Raw genomic sequence first — 23,568 nt, forward strand, 5'->3', positions numbered from 1 at the left:
GTAGTCATTTGCTCTGACTTAGGTGACTTTTCTTTATCTGCCAGTTCTGTTACTATTTCTTGCTGTTCAGTCAGATCTCCTCCATATGTACTGTGATCAGCCACTTTGACTCTCCTCTGTTCTCTGCTTAGCCAATATTAGAAGTGTTGTTAAATTTTCTTTGAGAAATGAATTGTTTTAAGTGAGTAATGTTTCTTTCTTTTTCTTTTCTTTTTTTTTTTTTTTTTTTTGAAAGAGAACTTTTTATTGCTTTCATGTACAGAAATCTCAAAATTTAGTTGGTTTGATGTCCAGTTCTTTAGCCTTTGTCTTCTCCAGCTTGGTGGTATAAACCACCAACTTTGCACCCAGGATGTTGCCTCCCCAGTGAGGGCGGATATCATCATATTCATCACTGTAATTGGTCCTGATAGCTTTCAGTGGCTTAGCCAGAGCTCATTTGTCTTCTGAGTTAATCTGTGCAAAGGCGATAGTGGTGCAAGTCTTCTTGTGGACCCGATGGCTCAGCCTGGCCTTCACCTTGATAATACAGTAGGGAACCCCCATTTTACAACACAGGGCAGGGAGGAAGATAGCCAGCCCAGTGGGATCCACAGCATGTGCAGTTACTACCAGCTGAGCCTTCCTGTTTTACACTAAGGTGGTGAGAATATTAACTCCTGCTGGAGGCACAGGTAACCTCTTAATAGGGACATCCCCTTTGCCAGCAGCTTTCTTCTCAGCCAGGGCCAACAATCTCTGCTTTTGTGTGTTTGGTGAGTATTTGTGAGCCAGCTTAAACAGTTGAATAGCTGTTTGGTGGTCCAGAGCCTGGGTCCACTGGTTAATCCCAGGAGGCAGTTTCAGATGCTTATGGAGAATAGCTCTATCCTGCTGCAGTTAGATGTTGCTGTGGGCCATTTCACAAAACAGGTGGGGTCCCTTTTGGGCTGGATATCCTGTCTAATACCAGAAGTCTTGTGCCTTTTCTCAAATGGGATTGACTACCTTCTTGGCTTCCTGCTTCCTCATGACAGCAGGAGCTGGGGCCACCTTCTTCCCCTTAGTCATCTTTCTTTAGCCATCTTGCTAAAGTAAGGAGAGCTAAAGTAAGTCATTCTTCTTAAATACTTACCTAGGAGGGAAAAATATTGACCTAACCATGAATATGAGGCCTTCCATATTCCCAAAAGTGATATAAAAAAAAAATTCTTTCCATGCAGTTAGTATGTCACCTATCCTTTGGACACATAACTGAGCTAGGTGTCAGGTGTTAGCGATAAACTTTATTAAAGATAATGATCAAGCTTTATTACCTCCCAATGGAAAGGAAATTTGCAGGTAACTTATACTGTGAGATACATGGTTCTCAAGGTAGTCCCATACCAAGAGCATCAATATGGCCCGGCTCGTAGAAAATATGTAGATACTCAGCCCCCACCTCTGCCCTACTATAGTAGAAACTTTGGGGTGGGGGCCAGGACTCTGTTTTGCTAAGCCCTCAAGGTGATTCTATTGCCCTTGAATATGACAGACCAAAGGTAGAGAGCCTGAGAACATTTGATTAATAATATACCTATTCTGCATGATCTTTTGAAATATCATCATTTAACTCACTTGTAAAAATTAGAGGTAATAGCAACCTATATTAAGGAGGGTTGTTTTTTTTTTTTAAGATTTTATTTATTTGAGAGAGAGTGAGGGAGAACATGAGAGGAGAATAAGGGGAAGAGGGAGGAGCCCCAGGACTCTGGGATCATGACCTGAGCTGAAGGCAAATGCCCAAGCAACTGAGCCATCCAGGCACCCCATTAAGGAAGTTTTAAAGATGAGATAAATATGAAGTTCTTGTGAATTTTTCAAGTCCATGTAAGTGTTAGTTGCAAACTTATGCTGAAGGTTTTCTTTGGTTTGGTTCTTATTCATATCAGTGACTTCCATGGCTTTTGTTCATAGTAGTAACCACCATTGTTAAACCTTCTAATCTGTGTGCAGAGTGGATTCATGGGAAATATAGCTAGGATTAGGTCTAGGTATCATAAAAAAGTCTATGTCAGGGCAAGAAGTTTCCTTCTGCTTAGTTTTCTTACTTATAAATAAAGGTACTAAATACTCCCACTGGTACTTTAAAAGATTTGTTGAGATTGCATAATATTCTTACTCTACTTTTGTTGAAAAAAGAGAGAGATTAAGATAGTGGGATCAAAGTACTTGCCACAAATGCCTGGCACATAGAAGACACTTTGTGGCGGCTCTTTGTTATCATTGTATATGCAGCCAGCCTTTTCTTTTTCTTTCTCTTATCCCACTTTCGTGAACTTAAAGTTCTGTTTTAGTTTTTTAAATCCTGATTTTCTAATTCCAGATTTCTGTCTCCTGTACCAGGTCCTTGGTACATGGATCGGATATCTGCATGGACTAGATTCTTGAACACCTCAAGCACTGTTTGTGTTATTGCACTTTGAGAAACACAATAGGAGATAGCAGTTAAATATGTCAGCTAGTCATTGATCTGGAATGGTAGTACCTTACCTGATACAGTTACCACCTTTCAGGTTGTGGCTGCTGTAAGTCATCAGTCAGGGCTCTCAGAATTGACTTCTCTTTTGGAAACAGATTCACAAACTGATTTATAACTAGAATATCCATTTACAATGTGAAATACAAGTGTTAAACAGCATTTTCTTCCTGCCTCTTTCTATAAGAAAACTTTTGCAAATTGTAAGTATCATTTGCTTCTTATACTCGAATTTTGAGTGATGGGAGTTAACTCTGTGGTCTAAGTGTTTAGTGTCGTCAGGTTATATCATCCAATCTCATGTATCCGTCTGTACTAGAACAATGTTTTTAACACATGGGCGACTTACTTCTGTCTCTGAATAATGCTACAAGACTGCTGGAGAAATACAAAACATGTCTTGTCTCGTGATTGCCCTTTTTGTATGTTCTAAACTGCATGTTAAATTTTTCTCAGAGAGAGGTGGCGTAGAGGGTTGTGGAAAGAGGGCATACATAAATGTATGTAGCACATTCAGATGATTTGGACTAAATTTTCTTTTTAGAGTCAGAATGCTCCCCCGATTTCTCTGATACTTAATCATCACTTGACTACTAATTAGAGTGAATACCTTCTATAGAAAACTTGACTCATTTCATTACATATGGATATTTCTTCATTTCATCCTCGGAGGGTATATTTTTATGGAGTTAGGGTGATCCCTGGCTGAAGCAGTAGGATGTACTGATGAGTATGGGCTTTTGGAATAAGACTTGAAATCTGGCTCTGCTACTTGTAACTTGTATGATCTGGGGAGAGATTGCTTAATCTCAGAGCCACAGTTTCCTCATCTGTGAGATGGAGGTCATATAATAGTTTTGTAAAATACATAGCAAAGATTGCATTACAGGATTTTATATGTAATTTTAGGTAACCCTAGAAAAGAACGTATGGCTAATAGACTCTAGTGTTAATCGTATGTACCATTACTGTTTTCTTTTAATGTGTTTGGATTGTTTGTGAATTTTACCTCCTTTTCTGAGTTTGTTAACTTAGTTTCCAGTCTCTTTTCTAATTGTTTTTTCCCACTCCCGAATTATGTATGGTGCTCTTAAAGTGTGAGCATCTATACGTAGTGTTAACTGCCAGTGTACATTCACTGAATTGATTCCACAGAACAGTTCTAAAACAATGTCACTTCCTTATTATGCTTAAAGGTTTTGTTGTTAGCAGTGAGAATTGGTTTAGTCTCTTCTAGAAATTCTTGGAAGACTAGGATTTTCCTGGGTTTCAGAATTGTTTCATTCACCTTTTATGATTTGAAAATTCTTGATACAGTTTAAGAGTATTCTCTATGGAATGAAGTTGTGAATTACAGGAATATGAAATATTCACTTATTCAGAAATTAACTTTTTATTTGGTCTTTTTAGGAAGGAGACATGCCAATTCATGAACTTCTCAGTCTTTATGGTTATGATAGTACTATTCGACTACCTGAAGAAGATGAGGAGGAAGAAGAAGAGGAAGAAGAAGGTGAAGATGATGAAGATGCTGATAATGATGATAATAGTGGCTGTAGTGGGGAAAATAAGGTAAGGTTATATGCATTTATTAAGATCGTAGTCTTTATTCTTGTTTAAGTAGTAATTTATTAATGTTGGAAGTCCCCTATAATCTACCCTGAAAAGCAATAGTTTCATCTGTGTCATTCCAGATTTCTTTTCAGTGCTTCTTCTAAACAAATTTGTACCAACGTAAAAAAAAAAAAAAAAAAAACCACTGTTGTTTTAAAAGGCTAATTGGTAGTTCTATATTCAATTTTCTTACTTTGTTTTGAAATAATTTAGATTTCTTGAGAGGTTCAAAAATAACATAGAGTTCCTATGTACTCTTCAGCCAACTTTCCCAGTTTACATCTCATATAATCATGGTGTATTTATCAAAAATACAAATTGATACTGGTGCTATACTATTAATTAAACTATAGACAATTCAGATTTCGCCAGTTTTTCTACTCATGTCCTTTTTTCTGTTCCAGGTTCCAATCCAGAATACTATCCTGCATTTAGTGTTTTTATTTTAGTCTTCTAGTTGTATTTGGAATACTCTATAATCTTTCATCTGCAGTAATTTTCCTTACATCTTTTTTTTTTTTTTAAAGATTTTATTTATTTATTTGACAGAGAGAAATCACAAGTAGATGGAGAGGCAGGCAGAGAGAGAGAGAGGGAAGCAGGCTCTCCACTGAGCAGAGAGCCGGATGTGGGACTCGATCCCAGGACTCTGAGATCATGACCTGAGCCGAAGGCAGCAGCTTAACCCACTGAGCCACCCAGGCGCCCTTCCTTGCATCTTAAATTTAATTTATTATTCACAGGAAGAGAATATAAAGGACTCATCAGGTCAAGAGGATGAAACTCAGTCTTCCAATGATGATCCATCACAATCTGTTGCTTCTCAAGATGCCCAAGAAATAATCCGCCCACGTCGATGTAAATATTTCGATACAAGTAAGAATCATTGGTTGCAGTTGTTTGGATAATTTTTACTATTTAATGTATGATGTAAAATGCCAGTTGTTTTTCACTCACCTGTTTGAATTCATTTACTCTGAAATCTGGCTAAACAGTAAATGGGTTTTGTTCTAGGTTATTCACTTAGCAGTGCTAGAGCCCCATTGTCCCTGAGTAGATTGCAGAGATTGTTGTGTCACTTTACTACTTGATTTTGAATATGTTCTTTTTTTCTTCTTAGTCTTTTCTATTTCTTTCTTTCTTTTTTTCTTAACCATATATTCCCATGTTTACTTTGGGGTGGAGATTTGACATCAGAATGAGGCAAAATTGAGTCCCCAATATCAGGAGGTTATCTTAAGACAAGAAGAGGCTATAGGTATGCTTTGAGAGCTGGTATAACCTGGATAGGGTCTTAGGCTCATTCTCTCAGGTAAGGAATCTAGGGCCTTGCTTGTACATAGGCTGCAACCGTATCAGTTGTCCTTGAGTCCAGACTTCTGCAGATACAGCTAGTGTTTGTTAGCAGGGTCTGGTAAGGCTGTGGGGAGCTCTGTAAGCATTTCCAAAGGGTTTTATTGGCTCCATAAAATTGATCTGAGTTTTTTAAAGCTGTCTGATGATATCTAAGCCTATGCGTATGTCTCTTAAGGATGACATTCCAGGGCCACCTGGTTGGCTGTCGGTAAAGAGCATGACTCTTGAACTCAGGGTTGTGAGTTCAAGCCCCATGTTGGGTGGAGATTACTTAAATAAAATCCATGTCCACTAAACCGTCCATCAATTTGTTCCCCACTGGCAGGCTCCTGTGGGAAAAAATGTGGTGTTGTTGTTTTTTTTAACCCCCAACACTTCCTTAGATTTAATTTGTCTCATAATTGTCATTATTTTTCCTAGTCATTTCCTTAGTTTTCATTTTCTACTTTCTTTGCCTCTTAGCCTTTTTTAGCTATTTCATAAGCATTGCTTTCTCTAATCAGTGGCTCCCAGTTCTCAAGAACTGCTTTCCTCTTGAGGTGAGAGTATGTCATACACAGAAAGAATGCTGCTAAATTTACTACAGTTGTGATCTAGTCAGAGATGTGCAGTAGTTGAAACAACATTTAATGTATGTATCTTGAATATTTGCATGCTTTATCTGCTCCATGTTGTTTCATTCTAAGCAGGAATCATTATTCTGGATGACTGCTCTTTGATAAGAAAAAGGCAACCATTAGTGTTACTGGTTTAAACTTGAGGTCTGAATTTCTGTGGTTTAAAAGAAAAAAACACTTGAAGAACAATAACCTCTCATGAAGTGGAACAGTGTTGTAACTGATGAACATGGCTATTGCTTCATGTGAATGATTTCTGATACATATTTACTTTAAAAGTGAATGTAGTACTGCTAATGGTACTTCATTGTGAGTTTTGGTCAAAGATATGGTCCAGTTGAAAAACCTATCAGTGTAAGGAGAGATTGGTTACTGAAATTACTATGTTAATATTAAGTTTTGAGAAAGCCTGGTATTTTTCCTTTTTCTTCTTAGGTAAATTACCAAAGTTTGTTTAAAAGTGGGATGCTAAGTGACTGCATCTTTTTTTTTTTTTTTAAAGATTTTATTATTAGAGAAAGCATGAGTAGGGTGGGGCAGGAAAGGGAGAAGCAGACACCCTGGTGAGCAGGGAAGCCTGATACCGTGCTCTATCCCAGGACCCTGAGATCATGACCTGAGCCAAAGGTCTTAGGTTTTAACCGACTGAGCCACCCAGGCGCCTCTTTAAGTGACTGAATCTTAAAATGGTATTTATTTCATACTTCTGATCCGGTATTTTAGTTGGGATGTATGCATGGAAGCTGTCTTAGCTTTTCCATAGAAAGATTTAATTTTTATATGTAGTGTTACCATTTTGAACTTTGTATACCATTTTATACTTGAGAAGATGCTGACAGTTTGTTTTCAGATTTCCTACCCCTTTACGTAAAAACATTTTTACTCTAGAGTATAAACAAGTGGCTCTTTGCCTGCTCTGAATAAATCAGAGGTTGGGTTGGGGAGGATGGAAGTTTTCATACGTAGCCTTCCCTTCACATTCTCTCCAAAGTGTTGCTACAGAGTTCTCAGTGTCTCAAGGAGCACTGATTGGAAACCAATTTTTGTTTTGTCCAAATCCTCCTTTTATTAGGGAAGAAAGAATTAGGTTTGGGAACAGATTATTTTGATCTGCTAATTCAATTTTTTTCTTAAATTTTTAGAAGTAATCATTTACTGAGAATATAGTTTTCTAAGATTAGAATTGTCGCAGAAAGTTTATGGGTTTTTTGTTTTGCGTTGTTTTAAACTGAGAGAGTATTTTTTGATCAGAAATATCTTGGTCCTATTGTGCAAATACTTTTAGGGCTTCTTAAATGTTTAATGGTAGATGTAAAAATAATATACAGATATACAGATGTGGACAGGATAAACATTTTGTATATTGTCTTATTTATTGTTGTAGATAGCGAAGTAGAAGAAGAATCTGAAGAAGATGAAGATTATATTCCATCAGAAGACTGGAAAAAGGTAGTTAGAGCCATAGTTTCCCAAAGTTTAGGTAAATTAATATTAAAAAGCCAGTATGATTAATATTTTCCTAGCTATATATTGATAAAGTTGAGGTAAGCCCTTTTGTGACATTTAAATGTTTGGTAGATATTCAGATTTTCCCCTTAATACATTGAGGTAAGAAAAGTACTTATTTTTTAATAAAATAATATAATGGTTTAGAAAGAATTTGACTTTTTTGAGCAAGTCAGTCTCAAACCACCAACAGAAAGTGAAACTTTGAACTAGTGCTGATTTAGATTTTCATTGCACTCTAAAAAGTATCACAAGTAAATTTTTTTTATATATTTGGGAAAGCAGTTGAGGCTTTGATTCTGTTAAGTAGATTATGTTTAATAATTTAGATTGTAAGTTTTTCCATCCCATATTAATATCCGTATTTACAACTCAAAACATACTGGGTGAAGAGACAGATTTGAGCTTCTCGATAACTATGCATAATGTAATTTCTAAAATGAATCTGAAGATTACATATTGACAAGTTTTTAATTACAAAATTGTATAACTGTACAAATTATACAGGTAAGTAAAAGAATTAATTTTAAGCTGTTGCAAAACAGTTGAACTTACTAGGAAAATGTGTCAAATGTCAGGTAGAATTTATTAGACCAGATCATTTTTATAGAAAAAATTATGTCATTCTTACTGAGATAGCTCGCTCAATTTTGCTCTTAAAACCTCCATTGAGTGTTTTGTTTTGTTTTGTTTTTGCTCTTTAGTGCGTAAACAGTCTTTTTTTTGGAAGCAGAATAGCTCTAATCATCAAATCAAGTGGCCTTTCTGCACTTTTTATGTCATGATTGTTTAATTAGTTAATTCATTAATAGTTTTGAGCCTTTGCTGTGGCTTTTTGGTGGTGGTGGTGGTGGTTTAAAGTTTTTTGGTTTTGGGGGACGCCTGGGTGGCTCAGTCAATTGTCAGTCTTCCGCTCTGGTCACGATCCCAGGGTCCTGGGATCAAGTTCCAAATTGGGCTTCTTGCTCAGCAGGGAGCCAGCTTCTCCCTCTACCTGCCGCTCCCCCTGCTTGTGCTCTCCACCTCTCTCTCGCTAACAAATAAATAAAATCTTAAAAGGAGCTGACATCCTTGCTAATTAAAATAAAAGAATATATCATAGAGTTTCTATTAGGTATAGTGAAGTATTCAAATGAACTCAGACTGGGCTACCCAAGGATTGTGGGCTTCTGCCAGAATTGATCCATTTCTGGATTTCCAAAGAGATGTTTAGAAGAGAGAGACATCTTACCATATTACGTGAAATAAGTCAGTCAGAGAATGACAAGTACCATATGGTCACACTCATATGTGGAATTTAAGAAACAAAATGGAGGTGCATAGGGGAAGAGAGGAAACAATAAAACAAGACAAAATCAGAGAGGGAGATAAATCAAAAGATTTTTAAACATAGGAAACAAACTGAGGGTTGCTGGAGGGTTGGGGTGGGGGGATGGGATAACTGGGTGATGGACATTAAGGAGGGCACGTGTTATAATGAACATGTTATATGCAACTGATGAATCACTGACCTCTACCTCTGAAACCAATAATACATTTGTTAATTAATTGAATTTAAATTTAAAAAAATATGTGTAGACAAAAAAGATAACTCTCAGTGTGTTAGAATGATAAAGGAAGGTGTGGGTTAGAATGGTAAGGGAAGGTTAGCCCAGTGCATTATGTGTTAATTAATTTGAATGAATGATGAATGAATGATGGGGTTGAAGACTAAAAACAAGAACCACAGAGTTACCCACTATTTTTGCCCATTTGGGCAAGCATTCTTTACTCCACAGTTTTTTTCTGATTCCTATACCATGCAGAAATTATGAAGAGCTATAAACCTTAGAAGTCATCTTAAACTGTTACTTTCTACCATATATTCAAGTTTATATATCTTTTCTCTTAAGCTGTGTTCTCTTAAACTTTCTCTTCAACTTAAATTGTATACAAGTATGCCATAATATACAATTATACAAATAAATTGTATAAAATTGTATAAAAGTATACCATAGAATATTTGAGTAAGTACTGATTGTAATATTGAGTATTACTATTTTTAATGAAAATTTTAATTTAATTTTATTTTTTAAAATTTTATTTCTTTTTTTTTTTTTTTTTAAAGATTTTATTTATTTATTTGACAGAGAGAGATCACAAGTAGGCAGAGAGGCAGGCAGAGAGAGAGAGGAGGAAGCAGGCTCCCCGCTGAGCAGAGAGCCCGATGCGGGACTCGATCCCAGGACCCTGAGATCATGACCTGAGCCGAAGGCAGCGGCTTAACCCACTGAGCCACCCAGGCGCCCCTTAAAATTTTATTTCTAATGAAAGAGCAAAAGCTCAGAGTAGGAAGAACATGGAGGAATATTCCCTTCCTCAGGAAAATTATGTAATAAAACAGGCCACAGTAAATCCAGACTATTTGTTTTAGTATGATTTTGTTGTAGTGAAATTTGTCAAGATTCAGATTAATCTTCTGTGTCTTCTAAGATACTGAATAGAAACTAGGGTAGAGGAAACAGCCTTGAAATCAAATTTGAGTCCAGTTTATAGCCTCAGAACTTATTAATAGTGCATTCCTGAAGAACAATTTCTTTGAATGTCATCTCAGGTATAATACAAGAATAAAAATTTTAGCCTTGTTGAAGTTGGTGAGGATTTAATGAAAATTATACATATGACACTTGATAGATAATGCTCCTAAGTCCTATTTCCCTTCCCTTCAGAACAAATCGGCAGATAAAAAGAAGTGTCCTCAACTCAGTAGGAAAAAGGAAGTGTTTTTTTTTTATACTAGTCCAAAAGTTCTCAAACCTGCCTCCGTGTTAGAATCAGTTACAGAACTTTTAAATACTGATTACCAGGGCTTTCAACCAGAGATTTCTAATTTTAACTGGTCTGGAATGGATCCAGGCATCGATATTTTTACAGGTGCCTCAGACAGAGAGGATTGCTAACATAATTGTCTATTCTCTGGTAGGAATTGGTGAGTAAAGTTAAAATAGGCACAAGAAATGGTGATAGGGTGCTCTTTTTTTTTATACTGGAAAAGTTAAAGTTCTCCTTTAAGAGCAGAGAAAATTTGTATGTGATACTTTTTTTAGAAAATGGACTGGTTTTCCTATATAGTTGTAGCAATAAATTAATTACACAGAGCATGTCTTTGGAGTTATACCAGATAAAATGAGATCTTAGTAGGTTGGCAAAAATAGGAGAAAGGAACTTTTCAAATGGTAAGAATTACTTAAACTGTTACTTATTTTTTTAATTAATTAATTAATTTTAGAGAGAGCACATGGGTGGGAGGAGACTCTGGGCAGAGCCCAACACAGGGCTCCATCTCACAACCGCAAGATCACAACCGGAGCTGAAACCAAGAGTTGGATGCTTAACTGACTGCACCACCCAGGCACCCCTCAACTGTTATTTAAACTGTTAAACTGTTACATTAAACTTCTACCTTTCCTGCCTACATCTTTATTTTGAAAATGTAATAAATTTTTTCCTAACATTTAGCCACCAGATAAGGGAGGGTCTGTGTAATCTTGGTCCCTCTGTTTTGTGGTATCTCATCAGTGGTGATCTCATAACAGCTAGTTTCCTCTGATTTGTGATTCAGATTCTGAACAGCAAGTTTCCTCTGATTTGTGATTTGACTATATGGATTTGATGACCACATTTCCTAAAATAACATTTAATTATGTTTTGGGGACGTTACTTTTTTCATTTTGTATTGTTTTGTGAAAGTCAGGCACTAACCTGCTTATCCATTTGGTTTGGAGTTTCATCCATTTCCCCTCTACTGAACTTTATACAAACCCTTTTTGTTACTTTCTTTACCTTAAATCCGTGGTTCTCAGACTGAAGTGTGTGTTGGAATCACCCGACAGCTTGTTGAAACACTATTTGCTGAGTCCCATCCCTGGAGTTTCTGGTTCAGGTCTCAGGTAGAACCTGAGCATTTATATTTCTAACCGTTTCCCAGGTGACCTGATGATGCTGACTCATGGTCCATAGTTGAGATTGTAAGTATCTTAAAGGACCTGAATTGGATTTTCTGTTTTTCAGGGTGTTTGCAGTTATCTTAATTGAATTATAAGAATTCATTTTTACTTCTTTTTCTCCGTATTTTGAAGTAAAGTTTGTATTCATTGTGTATATTGCATTATACCCCATTATTACTAATGTTTTCATCCAATCATATCCAAGCTCTTACCTATTATTAACTCATTCATCCTCATAATACTCCTCTGAGGTAGTTAACTGGTTGTGTCTTTTATGACAGAGAAACCATGAACAAACCCAGGAAGATGGTAAAGCTAGAAAATGGATATAAAATCTGTGTTACTAGATCTTAACTAATGTGTCATGTTATTTTTAAATAGGAGATTATGGTGGGCTCCATGTTTCAAGCAGAGATTCCAGTTGGCATTTGTAGATACAAAGAAAATGAAAAAGGTGGGTTATTAATAAAGTTATACGGCTTATATTCATGCTTTTGAAGTGATGAACTGTTACTTTATAATGGAGTAAGATCATGACAATTTGTTACCCTATTGATTTATGAAAGAGGACTCTTCATTATTTCTATAAGAAGAAATGTTTACTGTTTTTTCCAGTTTTTCCATAGAAATCTAACAAGAAAAAATGAATGCCTTTTTAATACTGAGTGACTTAAAACATCTCAGCTTTTTATTTCATATTTTAAATAATAGCCTTTTATAACCTGTATAATTTAAATTTAAGTTATTTTATGTCAAGGGAAGTTGTTAGGTTTTAAAAAAAACTCAAGTAAACAATGATATAAAAAGCTCACTTTATTGAAACTTTTACTAAAATTGAGTACTTTGTTATTTATTTGTAAAATAATTTGGGAAACAAGTTCTATACTTGTACATAATTTTTCCATCATTTTATCTAAAAATTGTAAGGTAAGTCATAAATACTTCAACTTCCAGCAGCATAAAATATTTAAGGTCCGTTTCAATTATTTGCTTAGGGTGAGTTCCAGAAAGAATGTTGTGTGGGCGTGTTTAAGAAGTTCAGTGTAGTATGAGATCATTCAGTTCTTTTATTTCAGTTGTTTTCTTCACATTTCAGTTTACATAGGCAGAGCCTTTCAAAGTTGTAGAATTCTTTTGTTTCCTTTTTAATATTCTCTCCCAAAACTTCCTTTATGTATTAAGTACTTCTTAAGTACTTAAGTACTTCTGAAGTACTACTTCAGGGAAGTAGTAAATAGAGGCAGTAAAGGAACAGCACAGGCCGGTAAATTCTAGTGATAAAAAAATGTTTTAACACACCAGTAATAACTTGTGCTTTCAAGTTAATTCCTGCAACATACAGGAACATTAAAGGTACCGATATGGAGTGATTTTGTTACATAGTGAAATTTTCTGCATATGTTTTATCAGTATATTGTAATTGTGTGCAAAAGTAAGTGAACCATTGGCATTTGTATTTATTTTTGTCATTGAATTTTAAATACTATGCTTTCCTTATATGCTATATAATGATTAGTACATGTTCACCATGGAGTTCTTTCTCCAACTAAAGAACTGAAAGTTAGCCATTAGTTCTAATTTATGAAATTTTTTTAAAGTTTTGACTATGAAAAATAACAGTGTCTATCTTAGAAAATTTTGTATTTTGTAGGTGGGTAGGAAAGTATCTTGGTTTTATATGTGGCAGGTTAGTGTTAGAGCTAAAGGTAGTTTTACTTATCTCAATATGTTTTGTTTTATTTTAACATGTTTGTATTGTCAGATGTCACAGTAAATGATCAAGATCTCTAATTTTCAGTGTTTTAAATTTTGGTTTAATGCTTTCAGTTTTATTATAATTTTAGAAAGCAGTGGTATACATTTTTTTTTTCAGGAAAGGTATGATTTGTGAAGCTTCTTACCATATGAACTTAAACATTTTAGATTGTGTGAGGATCAGACTAGGTTTAGCAGGTGATACTACGTGGCAGGGGTCACTGTGGTAGACGGACTTTCCTCAGTTTTGTATTTCTAGGAGTTCAAACTTTTGTCATGATACCCAGAGTTTGTCACCACTTAGGATACCCTGTGCAAACAAACCAAACGCATGTGAAACTTAGGTAAACTACACCATTGGAAAACAACTGTTAAAGGGATATTAATGATTAGTGCATTCTTTCCCTTAGAGGATAGAATTTGTTTCATTGGTTTGGTGAACATACATTCAAAAAGGAGAGTATTTGATTTGAGTGATTTTGATAAAAATGCCATAAAACTAATATACTTTATACCTTCACTGTAGGAATTACTTGACACAAACGGACTGGAATTTTTTCACTGATACAAGGAAGCCCTATTACTGAGTATCCTGGAAAGACATTGATAGATTTTTTTTCCCTCTGATTCCTGATTTCTTTTTTTTTACTAGACTGCATGCAGCTTATATATTCCTCATCAGTTATCACTTCTGTTTCAAACAATGCTATAAATAAGATTTGTTACAATTGTGTTTGAGTCCTTTTCCTTTGAACCTTTATTACACAGTCTCAACTACACAATTTCCTAAATTTATGTAAGTTAGTGCTTAAACTCAGCACAGTGTATTATAACCATTTCTTTATTCATTTTTATATCCTTAATACCTAGTATGATTCTGTTACATAGATAGTAAACATTTGGTGGCTGAGTTACTAGGTAGGTGCAGAATAATGTTAACAGAACTGATATGGAGGCATTAAACTTTGATAAGTACATAGGCATTGGGCCTTGAACATGTTTACTTAGCTGCTTTTTCTCCTCATCTATAAAGCAGCTATAAAAGAGCATTTATTTACAGAGCCTGTTATGAGGATTTACATGTGATGTTTTTATGTGTCACTTTAACAGCATCATGTCTGGCACATAGTAAGTGCTCAGTGAGTGACCTTAATGTTCAGTGGATAATTAATCTTACCCATTATTTAAGTATAATTATTATTATTCAGATTTTCAGAAAGCACTGGTTTATGCTGTTTTACTTACAAGTGGCAAAAGTGCAATTCAGTTAGCTTCAGCAAAAAAAGAATCTTCAGCAAAAAAAGAATACCTATTGCTTAACTGTGTGGCTTCAAATATAACTGGATTTCAGGGTTATTATATCCGCTGTCCCTCCCCTTGTTCTCTTTCATTTATTGCCAGACAAGCTAAGATGGCTCCTGGGAGCTCCTGGCTTACACTTTACACTGTCCTTGTAGCTAGAGAACCCACAAAATGAGAACTTCCGCATCCACCTTTGTTCCCGCAAAAGTCCTAGAGAGAACCTCTGTTGACTTAGTTTGAGTCATACTGAGCCAAGTAATTACTGTGACCAGAGAGAAGAGTGAGTATTCTGGCTTGCCTTGGCTCATTTATCTATTCTTGGGGATCCAGGGTGTGATGTCTGCCCCACTCAGACCAGATGGAAAGGATTTAATTCCCAAAGAAGTGTTGAGTAGATGAAAAGCACGATTTTGCAGTTCTGTGTGTGTTTTGTTCCGTGTACTGAACTGAACACTGCAGCTTTTGTGATGAGACTGAATTGAATGCTGATAAACATCTTAGAACCCAGAGAGGGCTGCTACGCCCACTCCCCAACTAAGAACTATCTGCCCAAAGTGTCAGTACTGCTGAGGTTGAGAACTCTGGACTAGATTGATTGAGAATTAATTGGACTACCTAGAGGGATAAAGGTCAAGAGGATAAAGGAGCTAAGGTATTTTCTGGCTGAATTCTCATGCTTTCTTGATGGAGTTTTAGAGTAAGGAAATGATGGCTGGGAATTAGGAAGCAGTGAATAGCAAAGGACCATGTAAATCGTCACTTCTAATGAACATTTGACAAATTCTTAAGTTACTGAAACACGTGTTTTTCTTAGTTGATGCTGATAATGTTAAAAAGGCAGTTCATTTAGCTTATACATAGGAAAACCTCAGCTGGACAACTTAAAATATAGGTCAATAATCATAATGTGACCTTTTAAGATCATTTTTATTGTAAACCTCATTATTATACCATAGCTGATTATAGATTGGCATTTTCATCCTCATAATATATTGATTAGGTTGAGTTTTTACTTAGGCATTAAAAATAAAATAACACTTTTTTTTTTTTTTTAACTAAAACTGGAAGTTAATATAAACTTATTCATTGGGAATTAATTTCCCAGATTGCAGAAGTTTGTGGTTTTTTTGTGGTGGTTTCTCAGCTTTCTACATTAGTTCCCCACCACCACCACCACCACACGCACCCAGTGAACTTCGTTGAATTATTTTGACAACCCATTTTGTTTGTTTGTTAAGCTTCTTACTTAAAAGTGCCATAATAAGCACTTCCCTAAATAAACCTGTGTGCTCTTGTTTCCTAAGCTCCCACTTACTTGCAATCACATGTGAATTATATCTGCCATCATATATTTGTTTTTCCTTTTTAAATATTCAGTGTTTATGCTTTGTAATTCATTCAGAAAGCAATAGTTTCAGAGGATGCTATTACATTTCAGTGATTGTGATCTTTTGAAATCCAGCATGTTCATATCATTTTATGTAATTATGATAAAGGGTATTTGTATCTTTTTGTTGCTTTTATGGAGTTTTTCTCTTCATATATTTATAGATGTTATTTCTCCTTTGTATTTTAGTGTGTTTTACCATAGTGGTATTTTTCTGATATTCTGATTTCTTGGCATTTAGTTCTACAATAGACACTTAATAAAATATCAGTTGTGTTGCCTGTTTTATTTAGAGCACAGTCAAAAGTCCTATTTTGTTAGAGTGAAACTTAAATGGAAAATAATTTGGTCTCTTTCTGAAAGCAGTAAAGGCAGTGGTTTATTCTTTATGGAAATGCTAATTGTTCTCATCCGTGATTACTTTTCAGTGTGTTGTAATTGTATAAAATTAGGTGTATTCTCAGTGTCAAGATCTGGCTTATCATTTGGTGCCATCTGCTGATGTTTGTGTATTCAGCTTAACTAGGGTATCTGTATCCTGTGGCAATCTGAAACTTAGAGAATGATTCCAGAAATATCTTCCAGGTCACTTAGGCTTGTTTTATAAGCCCAATATAGGGATATTTACGTGGGAGAACACTGAGGACTTAGGGACCCACCTTCCGTGTTTCTTAGGTTTTCCTTGTAAGACTTTCACCCATCAGTCTCAAGAACATAAAAGGTATAGTCTACCTGCTTCAGTGAACAGAGGCTAAGCAGAGAACAAAAATCAATAGTATTAATTAATTTAAAATAATTGTATTTTTACAATTTAGAGTTTGACTAGGATTGTACCAGCAGGTTAGAAAAGGAATGAGGTTTACTAAGGAAAATTTTCTTGAGATTGTCCTTGTGTTTTAAGGAAGAGTATCTGTTTCAGGGAACAGAAAGGTAGAAGGATATTTTAAAGTGTGGGTATATAGTTGGGGTGGAGTCTGAAACAAGGTAATTTTATATGAAAAAACCTAACATAGTGCCTGGTACATAGAACATGCTTAATGGCTGTTAATTCCTTTTTTATAACACAAGGAACTTTGACACTTTCAGTTATCCTCTGTCTCTTAAATTCAGTTTTTCTTTAGCTGGCTCCTTCTTGTTGGCATTCAAATTATTGTCTCCTATGTTTAAAAACCAACAAAACCAGAAAGTTTCTTCAACTCTATACTTCCTCTCTGGCTGCTACCCCATCTCTTTCCTTACAACTGAACTTTTCAAGAGTTCTCTGCTTGCTTTCCTTCTTCCCCTTCCATTTACTGTTCGGTCATCTCCAGTGTGGCCTGGGCTTCCATCTTTTTACAAAAACAGCTCTTGAAACATTTACCTCCTTTGTTAGTAAATCCAGCATACCTGTTTCATTTTTCATACTGGCCATTTAACAGCATTTAACTCCTGGAAACCTTTTCTTCCCCTAGCTGCGATGGTGCCACTTTTCTGGTATTTCTTTCTATCGTGTGACTATTCCTTAACTCTGTATTTCCATCTTCCTGTCTTTTTGAATTGCTCTCATCTTAGGTCTTCCTTCTTTCCTTTCACTTTTAAAATTGTGATAGCATTTAGGCTTTAATCTTATTCTAATGGAAATTCTGATAAAAGCTAAATGCTTTTTTTAAAAAGGAAAGACTCGTTTTATGAAAATGAATTATGTTCATTATAATACATTTTAAGCTTCATAGAAAAAATATATAAAAGTAAGAAAAATGATCCCAAATCTTACCATCAAGAGATAAACCATGTTGACTTTTGGTGCACATTCCTTTAGACCTCCTATTTCAAAAAATAGTAATCATAGCTAACACCCATTGAACCTTAATATGTGCCAGAATTGTTTTAAAGTGCTTTAAATCTTTACAACCCTGTGTGATAGTGTTGTTTTTGCAGATGAGGCAGAGAGCAGCAAGTAACTTGCCCAAGGTCATACAGATAGTAAGTGGTGGTGGTGCTTTTCAAACTAAGAGACCTAGACTTGGTAAACTCAAGCTGTCCTCTTAGCTTTCCGGTGAAGAGCTATCAAATGGCATCTCTCTGTTTAGATTGCTTAAATCATTTAGGCTATAAATATGGCCCAAGAACAAAGTTAGGCAAATACTAGGACCATGTTTTACCTCTCAGTAATCAATATTTTGGCTCTTAAGTGTTAGTTATTTGGTCAGTGATAGTGTTTTAACACAAACTTGAACAATTTTTGGCATTTTTTTAACATTATGTTTTACTAATTTAGTATATGAAAATGATGATCAGCTCCTGTGGGACCCTGAGTACTTACCAGAAGATAAAGTGATTGTATTTCTTAAGGATGCATCTAGAAGAACAGGTGATGAGAAAGGTGTAGAAGCAATTCCTGAAGGATCTCACATAAAAGACAATGAACAGGTACATGAGTAAGAAGTAACTGTTTGATTATGGAATGAATAAGTCATGGGGAGGAAAGGTATAGCATAGGGAATATATTCAGTGGTATTGTGATAAGGTCACCTTGTATGGTGACCCCTCTGGTGAGCATAGCATACTGTGTACAGTTGTCCAGTCACCATATGGTAATACCTGGAGCTAATATAATTCAGCCTCTTTTTTTTTTTTTTTTTTTTTTTAACTAAAGTTCAATTTAAAAAAATACCAAAAGGTTTTCCCAAAATAAATTAACCACATATATTTTAATATGTTTTATATATTTACATTTATAGATGTAAGTGCTGTCACATTCATTGTTACTGTTCTGGACACCAAAATTCCTATACTGTCATCTACAGGGAATCTGAAATAGCTAGTGTACATACTCGCTTCATGAGTATGATTTCAGCTAAAATAAACAAAAATCTGGTATCTCATTTTGCCTGCATAAACGTTTTATTAAGATTTTTGAAGTTCCTTTGGATATCCCTAAGAATGTATAAATATCATCAGTGTTGGGAGTACATATTTGGAATGAAGTTATCAGGGATATAGTAGACCAGTGCCTACCATGAACCCAATAACAGCATTATCTTTTTTTTTAGAATTAGAATAGGAACTGCAAAAAAGCCAAAAAGACAGGTTTTGTGATTTTTATAGAACAGTTTTCATTTTTAAATTTCTGAGGTACTGTAGCTGCCAAGTTAGAGTATTTGCTTATCCTGCTTTCTAAATAATTAGAAGCGTCAATTATCAAGATTGAATTTGTTTTTCTTTAGTGCTCAGTTGCATACCTAGAATTATTTTTCTTCCAGAAATGATGAAAAGAAATACTGGATTCAGGAAGAGCTTTTACTTTTTTAAGAAATTGTAGCCTTGAACTTTTCATAGTCTGGGTCACATAGTGAAGGCTTTTATTTTTCTAGGCATTATATGAATTGGTTAAGTGCAATTTTGACACAGAGGAAGCATTGAGAAGATTAAGATTTAATGTAAAAGCAGCTAGAGGTAAGTAAGTGTAGATACATTTTTGTTTTCATGATTTAGCAGAAATTTAATAAACTTAAGATCTTTAGTCTGTGTAGGTATATGCTAAGTTTAATAATACTGATCTTTCTGAAATTAGTAAATATTTGCTGAATAATAAATAACTTGTAACTTGTTAAATAACTTGTATATAACAAGCATTATGGGAAATGGGATTAAGACTGTTCGTTCTTTTGGGGAAAATATGGCAATTAAAATAAAAATACATGATGCTTTTCAATTTCAGGGGATTTTTATTAAATATTTTCTTATTTGATTTTGTTAATAATAGCCCTATGAACTCTGGAATGTGACAGTTGCAACTTTGCTTTCAAAATGATGAGACTGAGGTCTCTGAACTGAAGTACCTTTGCTAAGGCAAACATAATTTATAAACAACAAAACCATAACTAAAATCCAACTTTTTGTTTTTGTACTCTAAATTGACTCCCACCCTGCTTCACTAAGAACACTATATGACATTACATAGCAAACAAGATACTTATTCATTCAGCAAAAATTGGAGGACCTGCTAAGTTCTGAGGACATAATTGTGAACAAAGCCCTGCCTTCATGATGCTTAGACTAAGCCTAGGTAGGGGGAGCTGAAAAATAGTTATGAGTTCTTCTAAGGAAAATTAGAGGGTATAATTAAAATTTATTGCAGTAGGACTTAACCTGATTTGGGGAAAGAGGCCATTAGGGAAAGTTTCTAGAACAAAGTGATATTTTTGCTCGGATATAAACAAATTAGCTAGGTGAAAAAGGGGGTGGTGAGGCAGAAAATGATTCTAGACTAAAGGAACAACATCACAAAAATCGAAAGTGAGAAAGAACATAGCGAATTTAAGGAATTGAAAGGTGGCTTATATAGTTAGATCATAAAGGAGAAAGGTGGTCCAAGTTTAGGTTGAAGAATTGGGACCAAATCATCCAAAATTTTATTAAACACAGGATTTTTGTTACTTCGTCTTTTGCAGCCATCAGTAATAGAGCTCAGGAGTGAAATACTTACCTTATTGTTATTAGAAACTTATATTTTTATTTATAACTGTGTATATGCACTATTTAGGGGAAAATTGCTTATAACAGTTTTCTCCCTCATTTTGTCAGAGGAATTATCTGTTTGGACAGAAGAAGAGTGTAGAAATTTTGAACAAGGGCTAAAGGCCTACGGAAAGGATTTTCATTTGATTCAGGCCAATAAAGTAAGTAATGATAATGTTCTCTCTTTTATAAAAAGTTATTTAGTTAATGCAGATCATCTTATATTTTTATTACCTTCAAATGTTTTAACATATTTTTAGGGAATTATAAACGTGCTTATATTTTCTGGGATCTGTTTAGCAAGTGACTTTTCAGTGCATGATATTAGCCTTTAAGAATTGCACTGATAAATGGGCGCCTGGGTGGCTCAGTCATTAAGTGTCTGCCTTCAGTTCAGGTTATGATCCCAGGGTCCCAGGATTGAGCCTCGCATTGGGCTCCTGCTCAGCAGGGAGTCTCCTTCCTCTCCCACTCCCTCTGCTTGTGTTCCCTCTTGCTGTCTCTCTCTCTGTCAAATAAATAAAAATTTTTAAAAATCTTAAAAAGAAGAAAAAGAATTGCCCTGTTATGTTAATCAACTTCTGGGTGGCATCTGTGTATACAGTGTAATTACTTCAATTTTTTTTCCACAAACTTGTGACAGATTTTTTAAAGAACTGGTGTTTAATCTTGAAACTTCAAAATGTTTTTAATGTGACATTATTTACAATTAAAATATCTTTTACGTTTATTTAAGTGCTGAGTGTCTAAAATCAGATACTTAAATTTAATTTGGCTTTAATTTTCCATAAGACTATCTCAATAAATCAGCTTTATTATACATTACAGTTTTACTTAACATGATTCATTTATCATTCCATATTAATAATACCAATTATACAGTGTTGGTGTATACCCAAAAGAACTTCATAATTACTTGCAGATTTATTTTTAGGTTTAATTCTCTTAAAACTAAAATCAGGTGAGATTTTTAGTAGGAACTGTACAGTTATGTAGAATAGAAAGATGTGTTGTTTCTGTGGGAAAGTAGAATGTGCAAAATTAAAATCTCAGAGCTTAAATGGAGGAAATTAAGTTATTTCTTGGTTTATATAAATGCCATATTTTTAGCAAAAAGAAATGACAAGGAGTGTGGCTTTACATGTTTCATTAAAGAGAGCATCTAAGTTTTGAGTGATGGCTTGTCTAGGATGGTGTTGACTGAGTTCTCAGTAGTCTGTCACCACATTCTTCTTTTTATACATCTTGATGTGATTGGTGTCCACTTAATTTGTTTCCGCACATTTAAGAGTATTTTGTGTTCTATAAATAGTTGATTATAAATCCTGTGAGTTGATTTTTCTTACTTATATTGTTCATTAACTAGTTTATTTTATTTGAGAGAGAGAGAGAGCAGGCATGGGGGAGCAGAGAGAGAGAGTGAGAATCTTAAGTAGGCTCCACACCCAGTGTAGAGCTTGGCAAGGGGCTCAATCGCATGACCCTGAGATCATCTGAGCTTAAATCAAGAGTCGGGTGGTCAACTGACTGAACCACCCAAGTGCCCCTAGCTAATTTATTCTTGATTATCTTGTTGCATTTTGGTATTTGACATCAGACATACTGACTAATAAGAAATTTTGAGTCTTAGTATTGGTATCAAAGTATATCCTACCTCTTAGTGTTGTGTCCAGATCATCTGATTACTTCAAGCATAGGGCATATTCTGTGAAAGGGGTGCATTATACTGATGACTAGACACGTAGGTTTCTGATTGTAAAAAACAAAAAAAGGTATTGTTTCATAGTTGAATGGAGCAACATTTTGGGATAAGAGTTTTCTAGCATTCCTAGATTTCCTAGATTCCTAGATTAATATAGTGTTTGGATTCAAACACTATATTAACCAAACCATGCTGGATTATCTATGGAGGGGACTCTGGGAGCAATAAGCTGGTATGATAGCTAGCAGCAGCAAGAACCTCCCCCACGCCCCCAGAAATCCCTTTTTTTTAGGGAGTAAAAACTTAATAGGTAACTTGAAACAACTAGCCAAAACAGTCTTTTTACATAATATTGAAACTAAGACCATTTCTTTATAAATATTTGGGATGGTGCTATTTCAGTCGTGTAGAAGTCAACTGACCTATCTATACCAATATACTAGTTACACTGAACAGAAAGAGGACAGTTACTCTTTAGGGAGAATGGTCCAGTGAAAACATTAAGACTTTGTTTTTATACCTGGAATTGAAGTTTGAATCTTTTTTTTTTTTTTTAAGATTTTTATTTATTTGACAGAGAGATCACAAGTAGGCAGAGAGGCAGGCAGAGAGAGAGAGGAGGAGGAGGCAGGCTCCCTGCTGAGCAGAGAGCCCGATGTGAGGCTCGATCCCAGCACCCTGGGATCATGACCCGAGTTGGAGTCAGAGGCTTTAACCCACTGAGCCACCCAGGTGCCCTGAAGTTTGAATCTTAATCATGAGTTCTAGGCTTACTTTATTGAAGATTTTTCATAATATTGTCAACATTGCATGCCCCCAAAATATCTTTCCAATTTTTGCTTTCAGTAAAGTACAATTGACTTTGCTTATGTCTATATAGAAAGACAATTCTAAAGGAGGGGGGAAAAAGAGCTTGAGAAGCTTATTTAAAAAAGAAAAAAAGCCTTGATAGCTTTCAGTCTTAAAGCAACATGGGCCAAATTTGTAAAGTGCAAGCATAAGGGAAGAAAGAAAAATGTATGTCAAGTAGTGAAATGAGGATGTCATCAAACTGACTTGAGGTACAGTCAGTCTCACAGGACACCTATTTCGGGATTAGAAATTTATGGCTTAGAGCACACCACCACCACCACCACCACCCACTACCACCACCACAGCTATCCAAGCTAAGTAGGAAAAAGAGGCAAGTTGTCCACATCATTTCCCAATCCCATTGGTGCTGAACATTTATGGAAGGGGAATCATTCATCCACACAAATATAGCACAGTTACTGGAGTAACTTAGTAAACAGTGAATTAGAATTGGCATTATTACAGTACTTTCCAACTCATTATGGAATATTCTC

At 35.2% G+C, this 23,568-nt stretch overlaps 1 protein-coding gene and 1 pseudogene across 13 annotated transcripts in view; one reads left to right on the forward strand and one right to left on the reverse strand.

Moving 5' to 3' along the window:
* MIER1 (MIER1 transcriptional regulator) overlaps positions 1-23,568 on the forward strand; it is a 58,976-nt gene that overhangs the window by 24,472 nt on the left and 10,936 nt on the right. For all 13 annotated transcript variants that reach the window (XR_009345071.1, XM_059135817.1, XM_059135818.1 and 10 more), the window contains 7 exons: positions 3,908-4,069; positions 4,855-4,987; positions 7,469-7,533; positions 11,958-12,030; positions 18,278-18,429; positions 19,374-19,455; positions 20,587-20,681. Coding sequence is in view for 12 of the 13 variants with exons in the window: in XM_059135817.1 (XP_058991800.1) it covers positions 3,908-4,069; positions 4,855-4,987; positions 7,469-7,533; positions 11,958-12,030; positions 18,278-18,429; positions 19,374-19,455; positions 20,587-20,681 (762 nt within the window). In the remaining variant the exon portion in view is untranslated. The remainder of the gene's footprint in view (positions 1-3,907; positions 4,070-4,854; positions 4,988-7,468; positions 7,534-11,957; positions 12,031-18,277; positions 18,430-19,373; positions 19,456-20,586; positions 20,682-23,568) is intronic.
* Positions 268-1,050, reverse strand: LOC131809824 (large ribosomal subunit protein eL8-like; annotated as a pseudogene).

The sequence above is a fragment of the Mustela lutreola genome, chromosome 10 (assembly GCF_030435805.1).
Source record: "Mustela lutreola isolate mMusLut2 chromosome 10, mMusLut2.pri, whole genome shotgun sequence".
Classification (NCBI taxonomy): Eukaryota; Metazoa; Chordata; class Mammalia; order Carnivora; family Mustelidae; genus Mustela; species Mustela lutreola.